The 17870-nt window shown below is 42.5% G+C and overlaps 1 protein-coding gene across 7 annotated transcripts in view; it reads right to left on the bottom strand.

The window, feature by feature from the left end:
- Positions 1–17164, bottom strand: part of caskin1 (CASK interacting protein 1) — a 111380-nt gene extending 94216 nt beyond the window's left edge. For 5 of the 7 annotated variants that reach the window (XM_069149841.1, XM_069149838.1, XM_069149839.1 and 2 more), the window contains exon 1: positions 16280–17163. In XM_069149841.1, coding sequence (XP_069005942.1) covers positions 16280–16373 — 94 coding nt within the window. In that variant the 5' untranslated portion in view covers positions 16374–17163. Of the gene's footprint in view, positions 1–16279 lie in introns of all 7 variants that reach the window. The other 2 variants (XM_069149835.1, XM_069149842.1) reach the window with 2 other exon arrangements.
- Between the last annotated feature and the right edge of the window lie 706 nt (positions 17165–17870).

A 17870-nucleotide genomic window follows, 5' to 3' on the forward strand; every position in this document is an offset into this window, starting at 1 on the left:
AGCCTTATTGTACCTGTGTCTGCAGCTACTGCCTGTCTTGTCCCAATAGCCCAGCTCTGCACTGAGCCGCTTTGCCTGATTCATTGTATAACACATCAACTTTAAACATTTAGGACAAATTTTCTAGAGACACGGCAACCCGTGTCTGAAATATGTTATATAGGGATGTAAGAATTGCAAATTTTCCCCAGTACATCAGGGCTAGGGGACTAGATGACAAACTTCACCTATGGCAATTAAAAATAAGCTTAAAATTCCAGCATTTGAATACTGTATTTTAACATGAAGCATAGCTTAATTTGGTCAATATCAGGCTTGATGCTATAAAATCTGCACCACAGTGACTCAGCGGTCCGAGTTCATTAAATTGGAGGTCAAAATTAAAGCAGCATTGGTTAAACTTTTAGTCCTTATTACCGGTCAAACTGAATCCTACATTTCCAATAATACAACTTAAGTGCATCATTCATCTGACACTCCTTGCCTGGGAAATTTTTACAACTTTCAAACTCCATATCCTTAATTTGAAGTCAAGTCTCAAGCTCAATCCAAGAAAACCCTAATGACTTCAGAAAGCTGCGCATTCGATATTATAAGAAAAGAAGTCGCATAAAGTCAGTGAAATCTGTGAATTAATTCAGATTAATGGAAGAATTTGTATATTACATACAGATAGAGAAGTACTTGGTGCTAGACGACATAACTTGCCAGGCTAGTTGGTGAACTGCTACAGCTAGCAGACTAACGACTAACATGCAACCCAGCATGCAAGTTACAACACCTTTAATATCTATTTTCTCTTCACTCCACCTGACAGGATCATTCATTGTGTTCCATCATTTCATTCAATACAGATGACAATAAAAAAAAAAGTTCTCTGGTCGAATGAGATTTCTAAAGGTCAGTTAGCTGGTTATCTGACATGTGGGATATCGGTCCTTCCTTACAACATGTGAGAAGCATTGTTCTTTTGTTAACAGTTTTTTATTCTGAAAGAAGTGGCTGAATAAGTGTGTTAATGTGTAACATAGTGTCTCCATTTGGCAGTCATGGTCACTAATCAACACTCGTTACGCTATCAGCCGGCTTTCTAAAAGTCCTTGTAATCCTTAAAGTACCCATAAGTGTTCTGTTTTTCTTTTTTTTTTATTGATCGTTACAATTTCAGATTACTTTCTGTACAAAATGTTGGAAATTAAACAGAGGAAACTATAAAATGGGAAGAATTTCTATTTCATATTACTAATTTAGTTTTTTTTTTTTTGTGCAAGCAAACTTGGTCAAAGGAACTAATTAACGAAAGATTCAATGAACAGAACTTCAGGGGAAGTCACAATTTACAACTGCGACGAATTGAAGCACTCACACACACACACACACACACACACACACACACACACACACACACACACACACATGTTGGCATTGGGCCTCGGCAACCATAGTAGCACACAAAAGAGTCCCAGGGTGAGAGGATGGATATTGAGGATGAGTAGAAAGGAACGGAAAAGAGATGATACAGACAAAGATAAAAGTGTCAAGATCAAGAGTGATTAGGATCGAGTGTGTGAAAGGGAATTTCTCTTCCCATTAGGGTTGAGCGCGAGATTTGGATGAGTGAGAGGAGAGAGGTGGGAGGAGGTGTGTGTGTGTGGGGGGGGGGGGGGGTGGAGGGGAGGGGAGGGAGGAGGGAGGGGGGTAAGGAAAAAAGGAAGAGGAATGGTAAATGGTCTGCACTTGTATAGCTCTTCATCACCTTAGCGATCCCAAAGCGCTTTTACATTGTCTCCCCTTCACACACACATTCACACACTAATGAGGCTGAGCCGCCATGCAAGGTGCCCGCCATCAGGAATACTTTCACACACCGATGGTACGCCATCGGGAGCAACTTGGGGGTTTCAGTGTGTTGCTCAAGGACACTTAGGCATGTGGACAGGAGGAGCTGGGGATCGAACCACCAACCTTCCAATTAGTGGGTAACCCCCTCTACCATCTGAGCCCCGAACAGTGGGATGAGAATCAAACTGGAAAAGGCAAATGAGGTGAGCAAAGGGAAGGAGGGCAGGATGAGAGAGGCATACAGAGTGTTCAGAAGGGAGGGAGAGAGGGATGGAGGGAGAGAGGGATAAAAAGGATGGGTGATGGATGCAGAGATGAAAAGGATGGAGTAGGGGAGGGACAGCAGAGCGGGATGAGAGGAAAGACGTGATGGGTTGAGAAGGGATGCAGGATTGAGAGTGGAGGGATGAGACCAAAAAGGGACGAGAGAAACTGGTGAAGAGAACGAGAAGAAAGAGAAGCATAGGTGAAGGAGTGAAGATGCTAATGACTGGAAATGATTGTTAGTACAAATAGAGAAGAAGAAAAAAAAGAAGAAAAAAAACCCTCAGGTGTGGAAAGTATAATAGCCAGAGGGCCAGCAGGTCTGTTTTGTTAATCCGTATTGTTAGATTAAAGTGTAATCCCATGCTTAAACCCACACACATGCACGCACGCACACACACACACACACACACACACACACACACACACACACACACACACGCACACATGCACACACAAACACAAAGCGCAGGACTCAAGTGTCTGACTGGACCCTGCGGTGCTGAATTGGAATAACCGTCAGTGATCCAGAAATTTCCTGGCCGGCACTGTTCTTGTTGCCATGGCGATGGCTCCAGGAACAGAGAACAAGAGCAGGAAAGTGAGAGAAGATAAGGTAGGAGGGATGGAAAAGAGTGAGCGAAAACTGAGACCAGAACCAGGCGGGGCCACGGCACGTCTGGCAAAAACTCCATACACACACATGTACGTGTACAGTATGCACACACACACACACACACACTCACCGCACACAGGCACGCAGAGCCAAACCACATGTTCTGCATGTGTTGAACAGCTGCACACAACCAGCCCATTAGCCAGAACATACAAACAACAGTGCTCATTGGCTCACGGGCGCCACTACTTCTCCTCCATTGGCCGACGCACTGCAAAACAACCGTCTGATTGGCCCGGAGTAACACACACACCTACTTCAGCGGCGGGATCAAAGGGGAAGAGTTAACTGAACACGGATGTTGGTGTGATACTATTTAAACACACACACACTACTGCACAGAGGAGCTCACGTCAGTTCCCGTTTTGCAAGGTGAAACTAAATGTCGACTTTGAGCTTTAATGTTGCAAAGCGGCTTCAAAAGAAGTCACATTATAATCATAACTCCTGTCGTATTTGTTTGAAACTGAAATAAAAGATCCCATGTTGTAAGATTACTGTACAGATGCAAGGATTACTGAATGAGCCTACCGGGCATAATCCCTGGGACACAAGGTTTCAGAGGATGCAAAAACCAAAATTTCCACAAAGACACAAAATGACCCAAAGAGACTAAAACAACTCAAAAGACACACAAAAGGATCATAAAGAGACATGAAATAACCGGCCACCCAGAAAAGAGATGGTCTGATCTTGGACTTGTGCTATGAACTTTAAAAGTCTATAGACATAGCAGTTCTGTGAGGCTATTAATGGTCAAAATGCAATGCTTTGTAAGAAGTGCTAATGTAGGGCATGTTGATAATGTTTATCTTGCTAATGTTTGCTAATTAGCACTCAGGTCAGTGTAATGTCAGGAATGCTGTCAGTTTCACTGGCATTTCATCGAACCGAAGAACTGAACTGATGCAGATCCAACCTAACGACGGCGCACCATGAAAAGTTATACAATCTCCAACGTTTTTACAATTGATTCTCAGTGGACAACGAGTATGTGTACCAAATGTCATGGCAATCCATCCCATGTTTGTTGTGATCTTTGAATAAAACTACAAATATAAACATCAGTCAGGGAGAATGACTATGTTGTGGCAATCCTCCCAATGGTTTCGATAGTCAATCGCATGTAAAAGAAACATGTGCACACACACTGCACACAGTAATTTGACAATTCAAAAGTAAAAAAAATAAAGAAAGTGGCCGCTGCTGCTTTTGGTGCAATAATCGAGAATCCGTTCTTTCCTGTTGTCAGCCCAGGCCATCCAGATCCCAGCCCAGTTCGACATAACTAATGACCTTCACCGGCGCCCTGACAGCAACACACTGCCAGCCAGACTGATTCATTGGGCAGGCAGGGACAAACGAGGGGAGGGGGGGTGACAAAGAGATGTAGCGAGAAAAAAGATGGAAGCAGACAGTGCAAAAAAAACAAAAACAAACACCTCTAGAACGATAGATAGATAGAACGATAGATAGAACGATAGAACGATAGAACGATAGATAGATAGATAGATAGATAGATAGATAGATAGATAGATAGATAGATAGATAGATAGATAGATAGATAGATAGATAGATAGATAGATAGATAGATAGATAGATAGATAGATAGATAGATAGATGAATGAGTTGCGCTATGGAAAATTAAATGACTGCTGCAGTGGAAGAAATGAATCCCATAACTTGATGAAATTGGATTAAATACAAAGTGATTAATCACTGTGTGTTTGGATTTGCTTTATGTTGTATGTATGTGTGTATCCGCTGCCTTCATGTACATGCTTTATTGTGCAAGTGTGTGTGTGTGTGTGTGTGTGTGTGTGTGTGTGTGTGTGTGCGTGTGTGTGTGCGTGTGTGTGTGTGTGTGTGTGTGTGTGGATCACATGTCTTAGCATGAGGTCTGTGGTGACTTAGCAGACAAACAGAAATGTCTCAGTTTAAAGAGACAGGACTGTGACGCTCTGAACGCAACTTTCCATTCCCTCTCCATTGTTTTATCTTCCTTCAAATCAGTTTGATTCTTCTCTTCTGTTTTTCTCTGTCTTCTTACTGTTTTTCTTTCATTAGGGAGGATGGGAGCTTCACTCACTCAATATACTCAAGTTTTCCCAGCTGCTTGGAGGACTGGACTTAGATTATATTAGTGTCTTCCAGTCACAAATTCACCGATCATCTCGAGCCATCAGTCTGTATGCTTATTAAAGAAGAGTTCAAGCTTCCTGGAAAATAAATCTGACCCAGATATCTGACTCCAAATCAGTGGGAGAGGCTCGCTCACAGCCAAAGAGACTGCACAATGAACGGCTGAAATATTTATGAGGTAAGTGAAGGGGAGGCCATCATCGCCCGCTTCAGATCCTGTTTTTACCGTCGCTTATTTGCCAACACTGGACACTCATACAACTTCTAATATCTTACAACACGACCAGGTTACATACAGGTACATACCGCCAACTGCAAAAAAGTGGTGCCGGTCCTTCAGGTCGGGCATCGCACGTCAGTCGTTTTATTTCTTTCTTTAATACATTGTTTACATTGTTAAACTGCTTTCTTGGATATCAGCAATCATCTAATAATCTGCTTCTACTGGCAATGATTAACTTGCACTAATAAGCTTGAAAAAAATCTACTGTGACTGTGCTGACGTCAACCAAGTTAATGTCCTGCATGCGTCAGTTTGGCTGCCCCATATATTTATTGACACCTTTTTTTTTTATTGCCTTTTCATCTGCCTTTTGTCACTCCAGTGATGTATTTTTCTGGCTCAGCCCGGTGAGGCGGCTCACTGTCCGAGCTGCAGCTATCATAAAAATGAACACACCTGCTGCCGAGCTGCTGCAATGATACCCCAAGAAGGACCTGTTGGTGAGATCCTGCAGGGCTAACGCAAGATAGGGGAGTTCTACAGCACCCATCGGTGCGTACATAGGTGCTCGGATTATTCTTTCAAAGGAGACTGAAGAAGGTCAATATGAGAGAGAGAGAGAGATTTTGCAGTGCTCACTTTTATGAGATGGAGAGCATCCAACCAAAGCAGGAGGGGAGAGACAGTCAGCTGCAGAAAATGACTTCACGGGGTGGGCGGGAGAGGGGGGGGGGGGGGGGGGGGGGGGCAAAGAATCATATTTGGGTCAAAATCGTGTTTAATGGTCTTTACTATCAAAGCTGGATTTGTATTAATTTGCACATGCAAGTCAACTTTTGCAGGCACTGATTTTGCATATTTAGTCCAAACTGCATGAGAGGCCAGGTACATTATGTGGAATCTTCTGCAAATCTACAGCTGCGTAGGCAGCGATCCAACACAGACCATCTGTTCAACTGCTGCATCACACATGTAAAGCTACATATGGACACACACACACACACACACACACACACACACACACACACACACCCTAGGTCAGACTCAACATCTGTCCCTCTGGCCAGGCCCTTCTGGTCTTTAATAGCTGACCCCTGTATGACTATGCACACGCACACATCATATGAAAGAGCTGGTCAAGCACATATTTTGTTGCAGCAGATAGTTATGTTACAGCAAACAGGAGCATTAATGGACAACCAACGTTTTATGCCCAGTCCTTCTGTAAAAATCATCATTTCACAAATGCATCTGCCACGACAACAATTTAGGGGAAACAGCATGAAAGCAATATTAAGCAGTTTGGAGGGTAATCTTTATTTAAGCTTTTCCAAAACCAAAAATAGCAAAACTGTAATGGATAGATTAAACAGCATGTTACTCTCGCAATGTTACATCACAACTATTAAAACCACATATTTAAGAATGGTCCAAAATGTTTTTTAAAAAAAACATACAATTCACCTGATCAAAATTTGTGACGCAGTAATTCCTCCCATCGGAAAATCACGTATCTATGAATATGCAAATAATGCTAATTTCAAATTGCTGGACACAAGTTGGACAACAATAACTATATAAGATGTGGAGCTTCGAAGCTCCACATCACACTCGTGTAAATTTCCTTCTGAACCAGAATTGGCTTCAAAATTAACTAAATGATGTCACCAACTCCTGCTTATATGTATCTCAGATTAAAGGCGAGTGTGAAAACAGCCTCCTAATGTCTAAATCTGCTCATACATCATAGTTATTGTAGAAATAAATAACAGTTCGATCTCTTTATCGTCTTTATTAGTGACCGGGAATAACAAACTAGCAGTAAAATATACGAACAACGTTGTTTCTTTAATTGCATGTCCTCTAAATTTAGCTTTAGCTGAAAATGTTATGTTTATGTTTTATGGTACTGTGAATGCATTATACTGAGAAATAGTGGAAACTAAAAACAATATGTGGAATGGTGGTGGCAAAAGGAGGTACAGCTACAGGTCAGAGAGTAAAAAAAAAAAAAAGACACGTCATTTATAACACATATCCTGCATTTGAGTCGGATTATCAGGGACAAGTTATAGATGACTGAAAGCGATGTCACACAAAATGTTCACATTCTGAAATGTTGTTTGCTAATTACGACAGCTGTATCTTTTGTAGTAGTGCTCCACAATATATACATTTTTTTTGTTATTTGGTGTCAAGATGAGTGAAATGTCAACAATATTGGTATCGACTAGTTTCTGGCATCGTGACATCTCTGCTTTCAGCTTAGAGAGCTAACATTAGATTACTTATCTTAACTAGTTAGAGCTGACTTTAACTACGAACCAACTGTGTTCAAAATTATGAGGTAGGTCGTAAATTTGCCAGTGTTGTCGCTGTAACCTGCACATGTGCCGTGTGAAAAAGAGAAAGCAGTTCAGGCGTAGCAACAGCGGGTCAGTTTGGAGGACAAACTGAACTGCAGGAGAAACGTTTGACTCTCCGTTTAAGAAACAAAGCTCTGAAGTACAGTTTATCATAAATCCACTTCACTCGTCAAAACATTCTCAGACATATTAAAGTCCTCAGGGCGTGTCAGCGGACGACACATTTTCCCAAGCATCTGAACTGTGTCACAGCTCTGTTTTTAGCGGCTGCTCACGTGGCAGGAGAGCAAACTGTATTCATTCACATAGTCCCACGGCGATGACAAATGTATTTACTGTGAGGGCAGGCTGGAACATTTTTCAAAGGTTCTCATGTCGAGTACAGTGCAACCTTGTCCGGACCGTGTTAGTTTAAGTTTTAGAGTTGAGTCTGAAAAAAACGCATAATTTCCTGCCTTTATTAGCTGCTAACATGAACCTGCGAGAGCACCCTCAGTGTTATGAATTCAGGGCGTGAGTGGAAAAATCCTGCCAGGCGATGTGGAGGGACGGTCACCCCTCTGCAGCAGCTCTTGAGAAGACGCACACACACACACACACACACACACACACACACACACACACACACACACACACACACACACACACACACAAGTACGCGCTCGCAAAGGTTTGCCAGCTCACACACACCTTCACATATAGCTGCTGCATTACTTACATAACAAATCTCAAATGACATTGCTCAGCCTTTTGTTGATTCTTTTTCTGATTCTATCTTTTTTTTTTTCTCTCTCATCCCTCTAAGAATTAGCTCTTGTATCTGCAGAGGATTTTGCCAGCACATTATGCTCCATGTGTGTGACGTGTGTGTGTGTGTGTGTGTGTGTGTGTGTGTGTGTGTGTGTGTGTGTGTGTGTGTGTGTGTGTGTGTGTGTGACAACTTTAGTCCCCGGTCTACCATGTTTGACTTCCAACTTAACAATTACAAGACACACACTGATAATGTAAATTCCAACAGAGTCTGTACCTCTCTGTGCCAGTCGTATGATCGTGGGAGAGAATTGTGTGTGTGTGTGTGTGTGTGTGTGTGTGTGTGTGTGTGTGTGTGTGTGTGTGTGTGTGTGTGTGTGTGTGTGTGTGTGCGTGTAGGCGAGTGTGTGCATAAGCCAGTGCAGTAGGTAGTTCATGCTACCTCTATAATCGGTGCTGATTGAGCGACAGAGGTCCCACGCCGCTGCCCCTCATTTTGTGGGTGGTCTTCATGTCCAGACTAAACTGTTTGCCCCCCCCCCCCCCCCAAACCCACCCCTCATCCTGCTAATCAGCACTGTAGCTACAATACAACAGAATGAAATTGAATCGAATCGTCTGTTCCAACTTTGTGTTGTTCTTCTCTCCTTATTATCACCTTCTTATTACCCCATCTTTTATCCTTCGCTTATCTTTATCGCTCTTTTGCTAAACTTTTAATCTCCTACCAGCTTTCTCCTCTTACTGCTTTTATTCCTTTCATTTCTTTTCCTTTCCTTTTTTTATTCCTGTCTTGTCTTGTTTTAATTTATTCCCATTCTCCGTCCTCTCCTTTCCTTTACTGTCATTTTCATCCCTTTTCTTTTCATTACTTTCTTTGAATTTCCCTTTCTCTTTCTGTCTTTCCTCTCTTTTCCTGCGCTTGTTTTCCTTCCCTTCCCTTTCCTTCCCTTTCACTTCACTTCACTTCCTTTTTGCTTTCATTCCTGTACAGTCTGTTTCCTTCCTTTCCTTTCCTCCCATCTCCTTACCTCCCCTGTGCTCTCAGCTTCTCCCTGAACTTGCCACTGACCCATTAAACTATGTGGATGTTATTTTTGGTGCAGCGCTTTGTGCAGATGAGTAAGTGTGTGTGTGAGAAAGTGAGTGGGGGTAGAGGAACTCGATGTGTGCATGTATAGCAGTTTGAAATCAGAATAAAAAGGGAGGTGGAAATAACAGCGTTCAGCTATCCCTCCGTTTCATCACGTCGTTCCCTTATTCCCTCTTTCATCCTTTTCGGTCTTTCATCACCCCTCTTCCATCTGTCCCAACCGCTCGTCTTCTGACTACAGGACATCTCTCCCTCTCCCTCTTTCTTTTTACTCTTCTGTAACTCCTCTCACCATTCCCTGTTTTCCTTAAAGCAAAAATATCCATCCACTTCTCTCTCTCTCTCTCTCTCCCTCCCCATCTGTTCTGTAATTCAATCATGGAGGCAGTCAGCAGCAGCAGGAGAAATGAGTGATGATGTTTTGGAGGAAAATGCAGGGAACACAGCCAGCCAGTTCTCCACAACTCTCAGTTTTTATCATTTTTAATATGCTGTGCTTACATTTTTAAGATAAAAACTCAGGCTCAATCACGTCCTCTTCACGTATTCCTGCTTTAGGTGCACTTGATTGACAGACAAATGGCAGCATGTTGTTGTGTTATCTTACATGAGTTATCTGACCAAACGAACAGAATAATTTAGGAAGCACAACAGTGAAAACACAGCATGTTAAAATAAAACCCCACTTTATGATAATATCTTCGTATGACAGCAGCCCCCCAACACACACTGTCATCATTTTTAGAGAAATTTGCAAAACTGGGTCAAAAATGGAAAGTTTTGGAGTTTAGGTTACTCTTCCTGTGCTAAAGTAGATCTTAAATACAAAAAACCAAACAACCAATTATTATAAATCATATACTATTGGATTATTGACCACTCCCAGTAGGGAAAATATACTTTTTACTCCACATTTGTCAGACAGGTATTATCCACTATAGAACACAGATATATACTATTTTAAACATAAGACATATTGAGCTTAGTATCATCTTCAAAAATGTGACACACAGTTATAGATTAAACCCAAAAGTATTACTTTTACATCTGATTCTGAGAATACATTTTTTTTAACAATACTTCCATAATTTTACTTGAGTGAAAATTTAAATGCAGGGCTTTTACTTAATAATAAGTAATGGAGTGGTTTTGAATATTAGTAGCTATTTCAACTTAAAGGGGCATTTCACAAATTTTACACATGAAGTTCAGTTTACTCGTCAGGAGGATTCACTCATTCAAAACAGTTATCTAACCTAAAGGGCATGACTTATCCATATACATTTTTTTGTTTTGGTATATTGAAGCCCTTACAATGCTGATTAAACCTATCATCATCAAGTAAATCTTATATTTCACAATGTACAGTTTTGATCTGGTGTCTGGTGAGACATTGCATTGTTGGCAGGATCTCTATGGATAGAGCTTGTGCTTTATGCACCACAGATTTACTGAAAGTTAGCCGGTTTAGCTCGAATAGAGACATAATGAATGAATTGTTCTGCTCTTCTAAACTTTGTAAATGTTTCTCAAACAAATACATTAAATTGGGTGAAGGGGGAGACAAAAGTTCAGTTTTGCAGGTTTAATTTCTTGTGTCTCCGTGGCCATCCGTAAGTACGAGGACATAACCCTGATGATGTTATCAGGGAGAATGTAATCATGCTTCGTGCTTCGTTAAGTGTCCCTTAACACTTAATCATATGGCTCCAGATGCATATGCATGGAAATGAGAATTTAAATAACAAGATAATCTTATCTCTCAGGTGGTAGCATCTCCAGCAAAACTACAAAGCCACACGATGAACAACACAAGTTCAGTCAGAGATGTGGGGAAATGTCAGCTTTCAAAATACGACTAAAATCAATGCTTCGAGTTCAATGATTTTTTTTTTTCACATTCCAGTAGTGCAGTGCAAAAAGCAGGTGGTATCGTCAATTACACTATGAATTGGAAAGAAAATAGCTTCTTCGCACTACGTTGCTCTCACTGAAGCATATAGTTGCAGACAACGTAGGAGCAAACCAATATGAAGAGCCGGGCTGACAGTATGTGAAGCTTCCTCTCTGCCTGCTCCTTTGTGAATGTGCACTGGTGTGGATGCAATCATCTGCTCTGCTCCCACTGCCGGCCTCGCACATCAACACAGAAAGGACGGGGGTGAGGAAGACAGGGAGAGAGATAGGTAGGGGCTTAGTATCTAGAAGGGTCCGCGAGCATTAGCGTCTCCCCCGACTCCAAAGAGAGAAAAGAAAGAAAGCGAGGGAGCGATGGAAGCATGTGTCCGTCTCTCGAGGCAGTAAACAGATATTATTGTGTCTTAATCATCTCACTGAACCAACACAGATAAGTCTCCTTTCCTAAGCACGCACGCACACACACACACACACACACACACACACACACACACACACACACACACACACACACACACACACACACACGCGCGCGCACATGCGCACACACGCACACACAAACACGCACACACACACACACACACACACAAACACGCACACACACACACACACACACACACACACACGCGCGCGCACACACGCACATGCGCACACACAGCCTTCAATCACACGTAATAAACAAACATCAATACAGATAACACCATCCACTTTAACACACAAACACTGAAACAGCCATTTAACAAACACAGGTCACGCTCAAGGTCTGCTCAACACACACACACACACACACACACACACACACACACACACACACACACACACACACACACACACACTGTTATGACCTCGTCTAGTGCCATGTGCAGAAGGCAAGTTGAGTGACAGCAAACTGATGATGGCTCTCCAGACGGTGCCAGATGTGCGTTTGCATGTTAAAATTACTGTGTCTCTCGGATGCAGGTAAATAACAGACTGTATGTCTGGCCTGAGTGGGAGTAAATGAGTTGCAGCAGGGCAGAGCCTCTGCCAGACCCATTACACACACACACACAGAAACCCAACCTTACCTTCTCCTTCATACACATATACCCGTCTACGAACACACAATTTAACCACACATCAATTACTACCAAAAAAAACACACACACATTTCCCTCCGAGCACACACACACACACACACACACACACACACACACACACACACACACACACACACACACACACACAGCGGTTCTGTGAGCTTTGTGTTTAATTCTAGATGACAAACAGGTCTGTGTTAACATCAGCCTGCCGTTACACTTCCCTGCTGTTTGTCTGGGACTCTCAGCTCCTCTCTGTCATTACCGCCTTGCTGCTTCTGCCCTGTTTGTTTTGGTTTTTGGTGTTTTTTTCCTGAAAGAGAGGCCCAATATCAATCTTCTACAGACACATTCCCCCCAAAAACACTCAGCTTCTCAAGATCTTAGAAGGGGTTTATTTTGCTTTGCAAATGAAATTTCACTCAGCATATTAAACAGTTACTCTCGCACAAAGCAGTTTTGTGGTACCAGTAGCTGCCAATTCCACAAATAATAAAATTCAGCACAAGATTGGAAAGGGAGGGGTTTACAGCAGACTGACAGGATTATAAAGACGGCTGAGCAGACCTTGATCCTGCCTTTAAACGCCTTCAGTTCTGCTCGATGGCACTTCACACCACTAACTGTAAGTTATAGAAGGACAAAGCCTGCGTGTACAACCATAAAAGGCTCCGGTCGGCCAATGAAGTGTCGATGACGATGAGTGATTTTAGTGTTTGTTGAGGAGTGATGGTGGCCTGCACATTAGATGTTGGATGAATGAAATATTCTCCAACACATCTGCAACAGGTGCTCCAAACAGAGCGAGTAAAACAACATGACCACCTCACAATGGGATTCAGTTTCCTTTTCACATGTTCCTCATAATGACATCAAAGATTACATATATGGTCATGGAAAATATTTGTATTAACATAAACAGATAATTTCTCTTATTTTGTTTAAAAATAGTGAAATGGGTCCAAATATGCCTAAATATAAAATAAATGATACGTATTTATGTCGTGGCATGAATGGGTTCATCTCCAATGTATTCATTTTTGAGGTTGTATTTGTATCAAATTGCATTATATTATTTGGTATTGCTGTTTTTTTTTTCCTTTAAGCAAAGTATATATACCACAAAGTAAAAAAAAAAACTATTACAAGTTAAAAATCCTACTTAACTAAAATAAGTATTCCCAGCAAAACGTATTTAAAGTATCAAAAGTAAAAGTATCCATTCTCTGTAGTTTAATTCTGTGGTTCCCAACCGAGGAATCGGGCCCCTCCAAAGAGTCACAAGAGAAATCTGAGAACATTTATGTAGGAAAGAAGAAACAGCAAATTTGTAATTCACACAACTGTGTTATTATTCCTGAAATATGTACAGTTTAACCCCTTTGGTCCTCAAACATGCATTTCATATAGCATGAAGCCCTCTGAGAAGTTTATTAAGGCAATGTGATGCTGACAAGTCACAGACATCTAAAACATCACTAGGGCCACAGGTCATAATATCTTTCTGTTTATTTGTTTTGTTTTTTTCTTTATAAAATCTTAAGAGTATCTTACTTTATCCGTCAACAAATTCCATGCAGTACAATATCCCCCCCCCCCCCTGAAATGAAGGTGAGAAGAAAGCAGCATGAGATGGAAATATTCCAGAAAAGTACTTAAGTAGAGCACATAAGTAGGTGCTCTTCAGTCACTTTCCACCATGCAATTACTTGCCTTTGTCTTTGTAAGACTGGCCAGACATTTTGTTTTGACTCAACTGTCTCTAATTAGACACAATAATGATTAATTCAGGGTTATAAATTATAATAAACTACTGCTGTATGTGCTAATAAGCAGCATGTGTACTATCAGGCTACGGCCCCTTTCACCTGAAGAATCTCCTTAATCTGTATGCGTTGCAATCCGCTGAGGATTGGCTCTTATTCAGTGCACAACTGTGCACTCTGCGAGCCACTATCTGTTGCCTATGAAATTTTGTTGGAGGGCTTACCTGTCCTCTGCATTTCGTGTACTACACAGTGGTCAGAGGGGCTTCCAGCTCAAGTGCACTTAACTGTGGCCTGAAGGTTGTTTTGTGATGTGCTCTTGTACATAATGTACTCCACTGAGCTCCACAGAAACAATTTTTGGGCATGACCTGTATGCACTAGACTCTACCATCTCTTTTATAGCCAGGAGAAGCCTGTATTTTTTGCACTAGACAGTCTGCAGACTGTCTTTAATCCGAGGGGTTTCCTGCTCCACCGTAGCCCGCAGACTTGGTTCCAGCGCCTGCTTGTATGCAGTCTACCCCACTATACTGTTTTGAAGCCATATGTTTCAGTGGGTCCTGCAGAGAGGGCTCGGCCATCTGTAGCGGCCTGTGAGTTATTTAATACAATAAGCTATTTCTCCCAAAAATGTTTTAAAGGAGGCGAGATTGATAGACAAGTCATGGAATAAGACATTTAAAGATGCATGCAAGCGGTAGTAGCTGAAGTGGTGGTCTGTTTGTCTAATGGGAACATTTTCTCCCTCTGATCTGAAATGGTTTATTCATTCTTCTTCTGTGTTTTCTCTGTGTCCACCCTTAATCACACTCTGGGAAAATAAAATAAAATCACAGGAGAGGGACTGAGTCTTTTTGATTGGCCAGGTCACCGCTACTCAACCTGCACTGAATCTTTAATGGCTATGTAAAAGATTTGTAGGTGTCACAGAGGTCTAATTAAGCAGAATAATTGGGGATTGGTTGTCTGGGGTCTTTAAAAAATTGAATTGATGTCAGCCAATATAAACCATTTTAAATCAGTGGTTAAGAATAATAATAATGATAATAAAGTTCCCCTGTTGCTTTGTAAACTAATAACAATAAATTTATATTCATAAAGTCACCACATGCAAGAGAGGCACAATTCTGGACCAATTATTTATCATCAACACTGGCTCTTCTCATTCAAATGAGGCCCACCTCCAGTTTGAAACCTTTCCAGTGTGAGCACCAGTTAAAACGCTGCCATGAACTTTCTACAATTATACCAATTAGATAACAAGGGTCAGGTCATCTATAGCTTTTATAAGAAATGTATTCTTAGCTGAATTACTAGCTTCTATATTAACATCCTATCGGCACGAATTGCAATTCCTGCACTCGGGTCCCTACAGCATCCCTTGCTGTCTGTTGATAACTGTACTAAGCAGTTATGTATCAGTAGAAGCATCAGCAGCTCAGAGTGATCTATCTGCAGCTCTCTCTGGCTTCTCTCTGTATTGCCCACACATTAGAGTGGGCTGTGGAAGCGAAACATTGTTAGATGTTGCAGGGCTACATTGCCAATAGAAAAAAACAATTAGAAGAGCAGAGTCACACAGACAACCAGAATAGAATAGAATAGAATAGAATAGAATAGAATAGAATAGAATAGAATAGAATTCAGGTTTTACTAGTCCTCTCCACCCATGTATGTATATACCTGTATGTCTGTGTTGTGTGACATTGACGGTGATGTTGAACCTTAATCATCACAAGGCCAGCAGTATCATGTCTCACTTGAGAGGCAGGGTCACACAGATCCCTCTCCAAAAATCACAGATACCCCCCCCCCCCCTCTCTCTCTCTCTCTGCTGCAGTGCACAGGGGCTGGGGTCTCAACATGGGCTGTCAGTCTCCAATCACACCACTAATCTTCTCTGATACACCCCCATGCAATACAACCCCTCCTCTCCCGCTACCCACAGACACACTCATTGCATGTACTCATACACACATCAGTTAGGCCTTATAGTGGCCAACAGCCAACAATAGCTTTTTAACTATATTGAGTATTGCTTATAGCTTAGCACATGAAGAGGGATATTACCACAGAAAACCGTTGCTGTGTTATCATCTTAGGTTGTTTTTTAGGTCATAGGTAGCTTTTACGAATAGAATAAAATAGAATGTCTTACTTGCTTTCCCTGGCCGAGGCCTTTGCAGCAGCTTCTGCACTGTGAGCAGATCCTCGGTCTTCACCGCCTGCAGCAGTTCGTGGTCCTTCCCCATCTTCCGCTCTGAGCCGCTCTACTCCCGCAGCATCCTTCGACACAGCGGCGCTTCAGCCCAGCCTCAGCACGCGGAGGGTGCGTCTACCGCGGCCGCGAACAGCCTCCCGCCTCCCCCTGGGTCCCTGACTGGATGAGACCCCTAGAGCTCTGGCATATGACGGGGTGAGAGAGGCGTACAATGAGAGGGAGAGAGGGAGGGATACTGGGTGAGATGGAGGGATGCTCTCGGATCCCCCCCCTCCCGCTAGGTGCAGCTGGATGGAGACGAGACCAGGGGCTACTGGGCCGATCCAGATTCCAGTAAGAGCGTGCTGGCGTCTCAGCGTGCGTGATATTTTGACGGTGGAGATGAATGGTTGGGTTTCTACGGTTTGCTCGCGAACCTCATCTGCCTCATCGGCTGAAGGCTGAACGGTCTCCGCTGCAGCTGCGCTCCAAAACAACGATTAACCGAGTGTATCCTTGAGGAAGAAGACGTCAAACAGACTGATGTTACGAGAAGCCTCGCAGGCTCAGACGCTGCGTTGTAAATATAGTGCGTTTAAAAACGGGTACGCGCGGTGTTCGTTTCTCCCGAGGTTGTGCCGCTCTCGTGCTTTGCGTCGTAAACACAATCCAGTGGTGCTGCTGCTGCAGCCATCGCTCCGCGTGCGCTCTGTATTTGGTAATGATTTTCTCCGCGTGGGGGCAGGGGTAGTGAAGGGGGGCACGTACACGCGCCCGCGCGCTCTACAGCTGGCCCAGCTCGTACCGCTAAATGGCTCGTGCTGCAACTTGGGGGCGGACCAGGAGCGCGGTGCTCTCCCTCCTCCTTTTTCATCTCTCTCTGGCTCTGTTTCTGTGGCCCTTTCTCTTTGCTTTACGGAGAAGCTACAGAGATGCATCGAAGAAGAAACAGAAAAAGTGAATGCATTCAACGCATTTCTTCTTTTTGGTATGCTATAGCACTTAAATCAGGCTGCACACCTGCATTGACAGCTTGTTTAAATTACCCAATCGATGTCACAGGTATAGCCTAACCAAGAGATGCATGGGATTTCAGATGTGTGCAAACACACGGTGCTCTGTCACATTTCAAAAAGAAATCTACACATGCCTTCATCTAGGCCTACTGAGCAGGAATAAAGCTACGAATTGTACAGGTCCCCCCCACCCACCCCCCAAAAAAAAAAAAAAGAAAAAGAACAGACTGGTCCTCCTTCTCCCAGCAGGTTACAGGTATGGGCTTGTGCTGAGTATCATATTGCACTGACCTTAAACACAATCAACTATATGGTAACGATTATTATTATCCATATCCATATAAGTCATTTTATCCAATAGTAATTGAATTGTTATTATAAGAAATACATTCTGATGGCTGATATTTCATAAATGGCAGAAAAAATATCAGAGGTGCCATCAAAGCAATGCAAAAATTTCTACAAAGAAAGAAACGTTAAAATACGTTAAAAAGAAGTCCTATTTAAACAATGTTGCTTATAGCACGCTTACA

Source organism: Embiotoca jacksoni, unplaced genomic scaffold (genome assembly GCF_022577435.1).
Source record: "Embiotoca jacksoni isolate LCO1_2020_lvr unplaced genomic scaffold, fEmbJac1.0.p SCAF_15, whole genome shotgun sequence".
Lineage (NCBI taxonomy): Eukaryota > Metazoa > Chordata > Actinopteri > Embiotocidae > Embiotoca > Embiotoca jacksoni.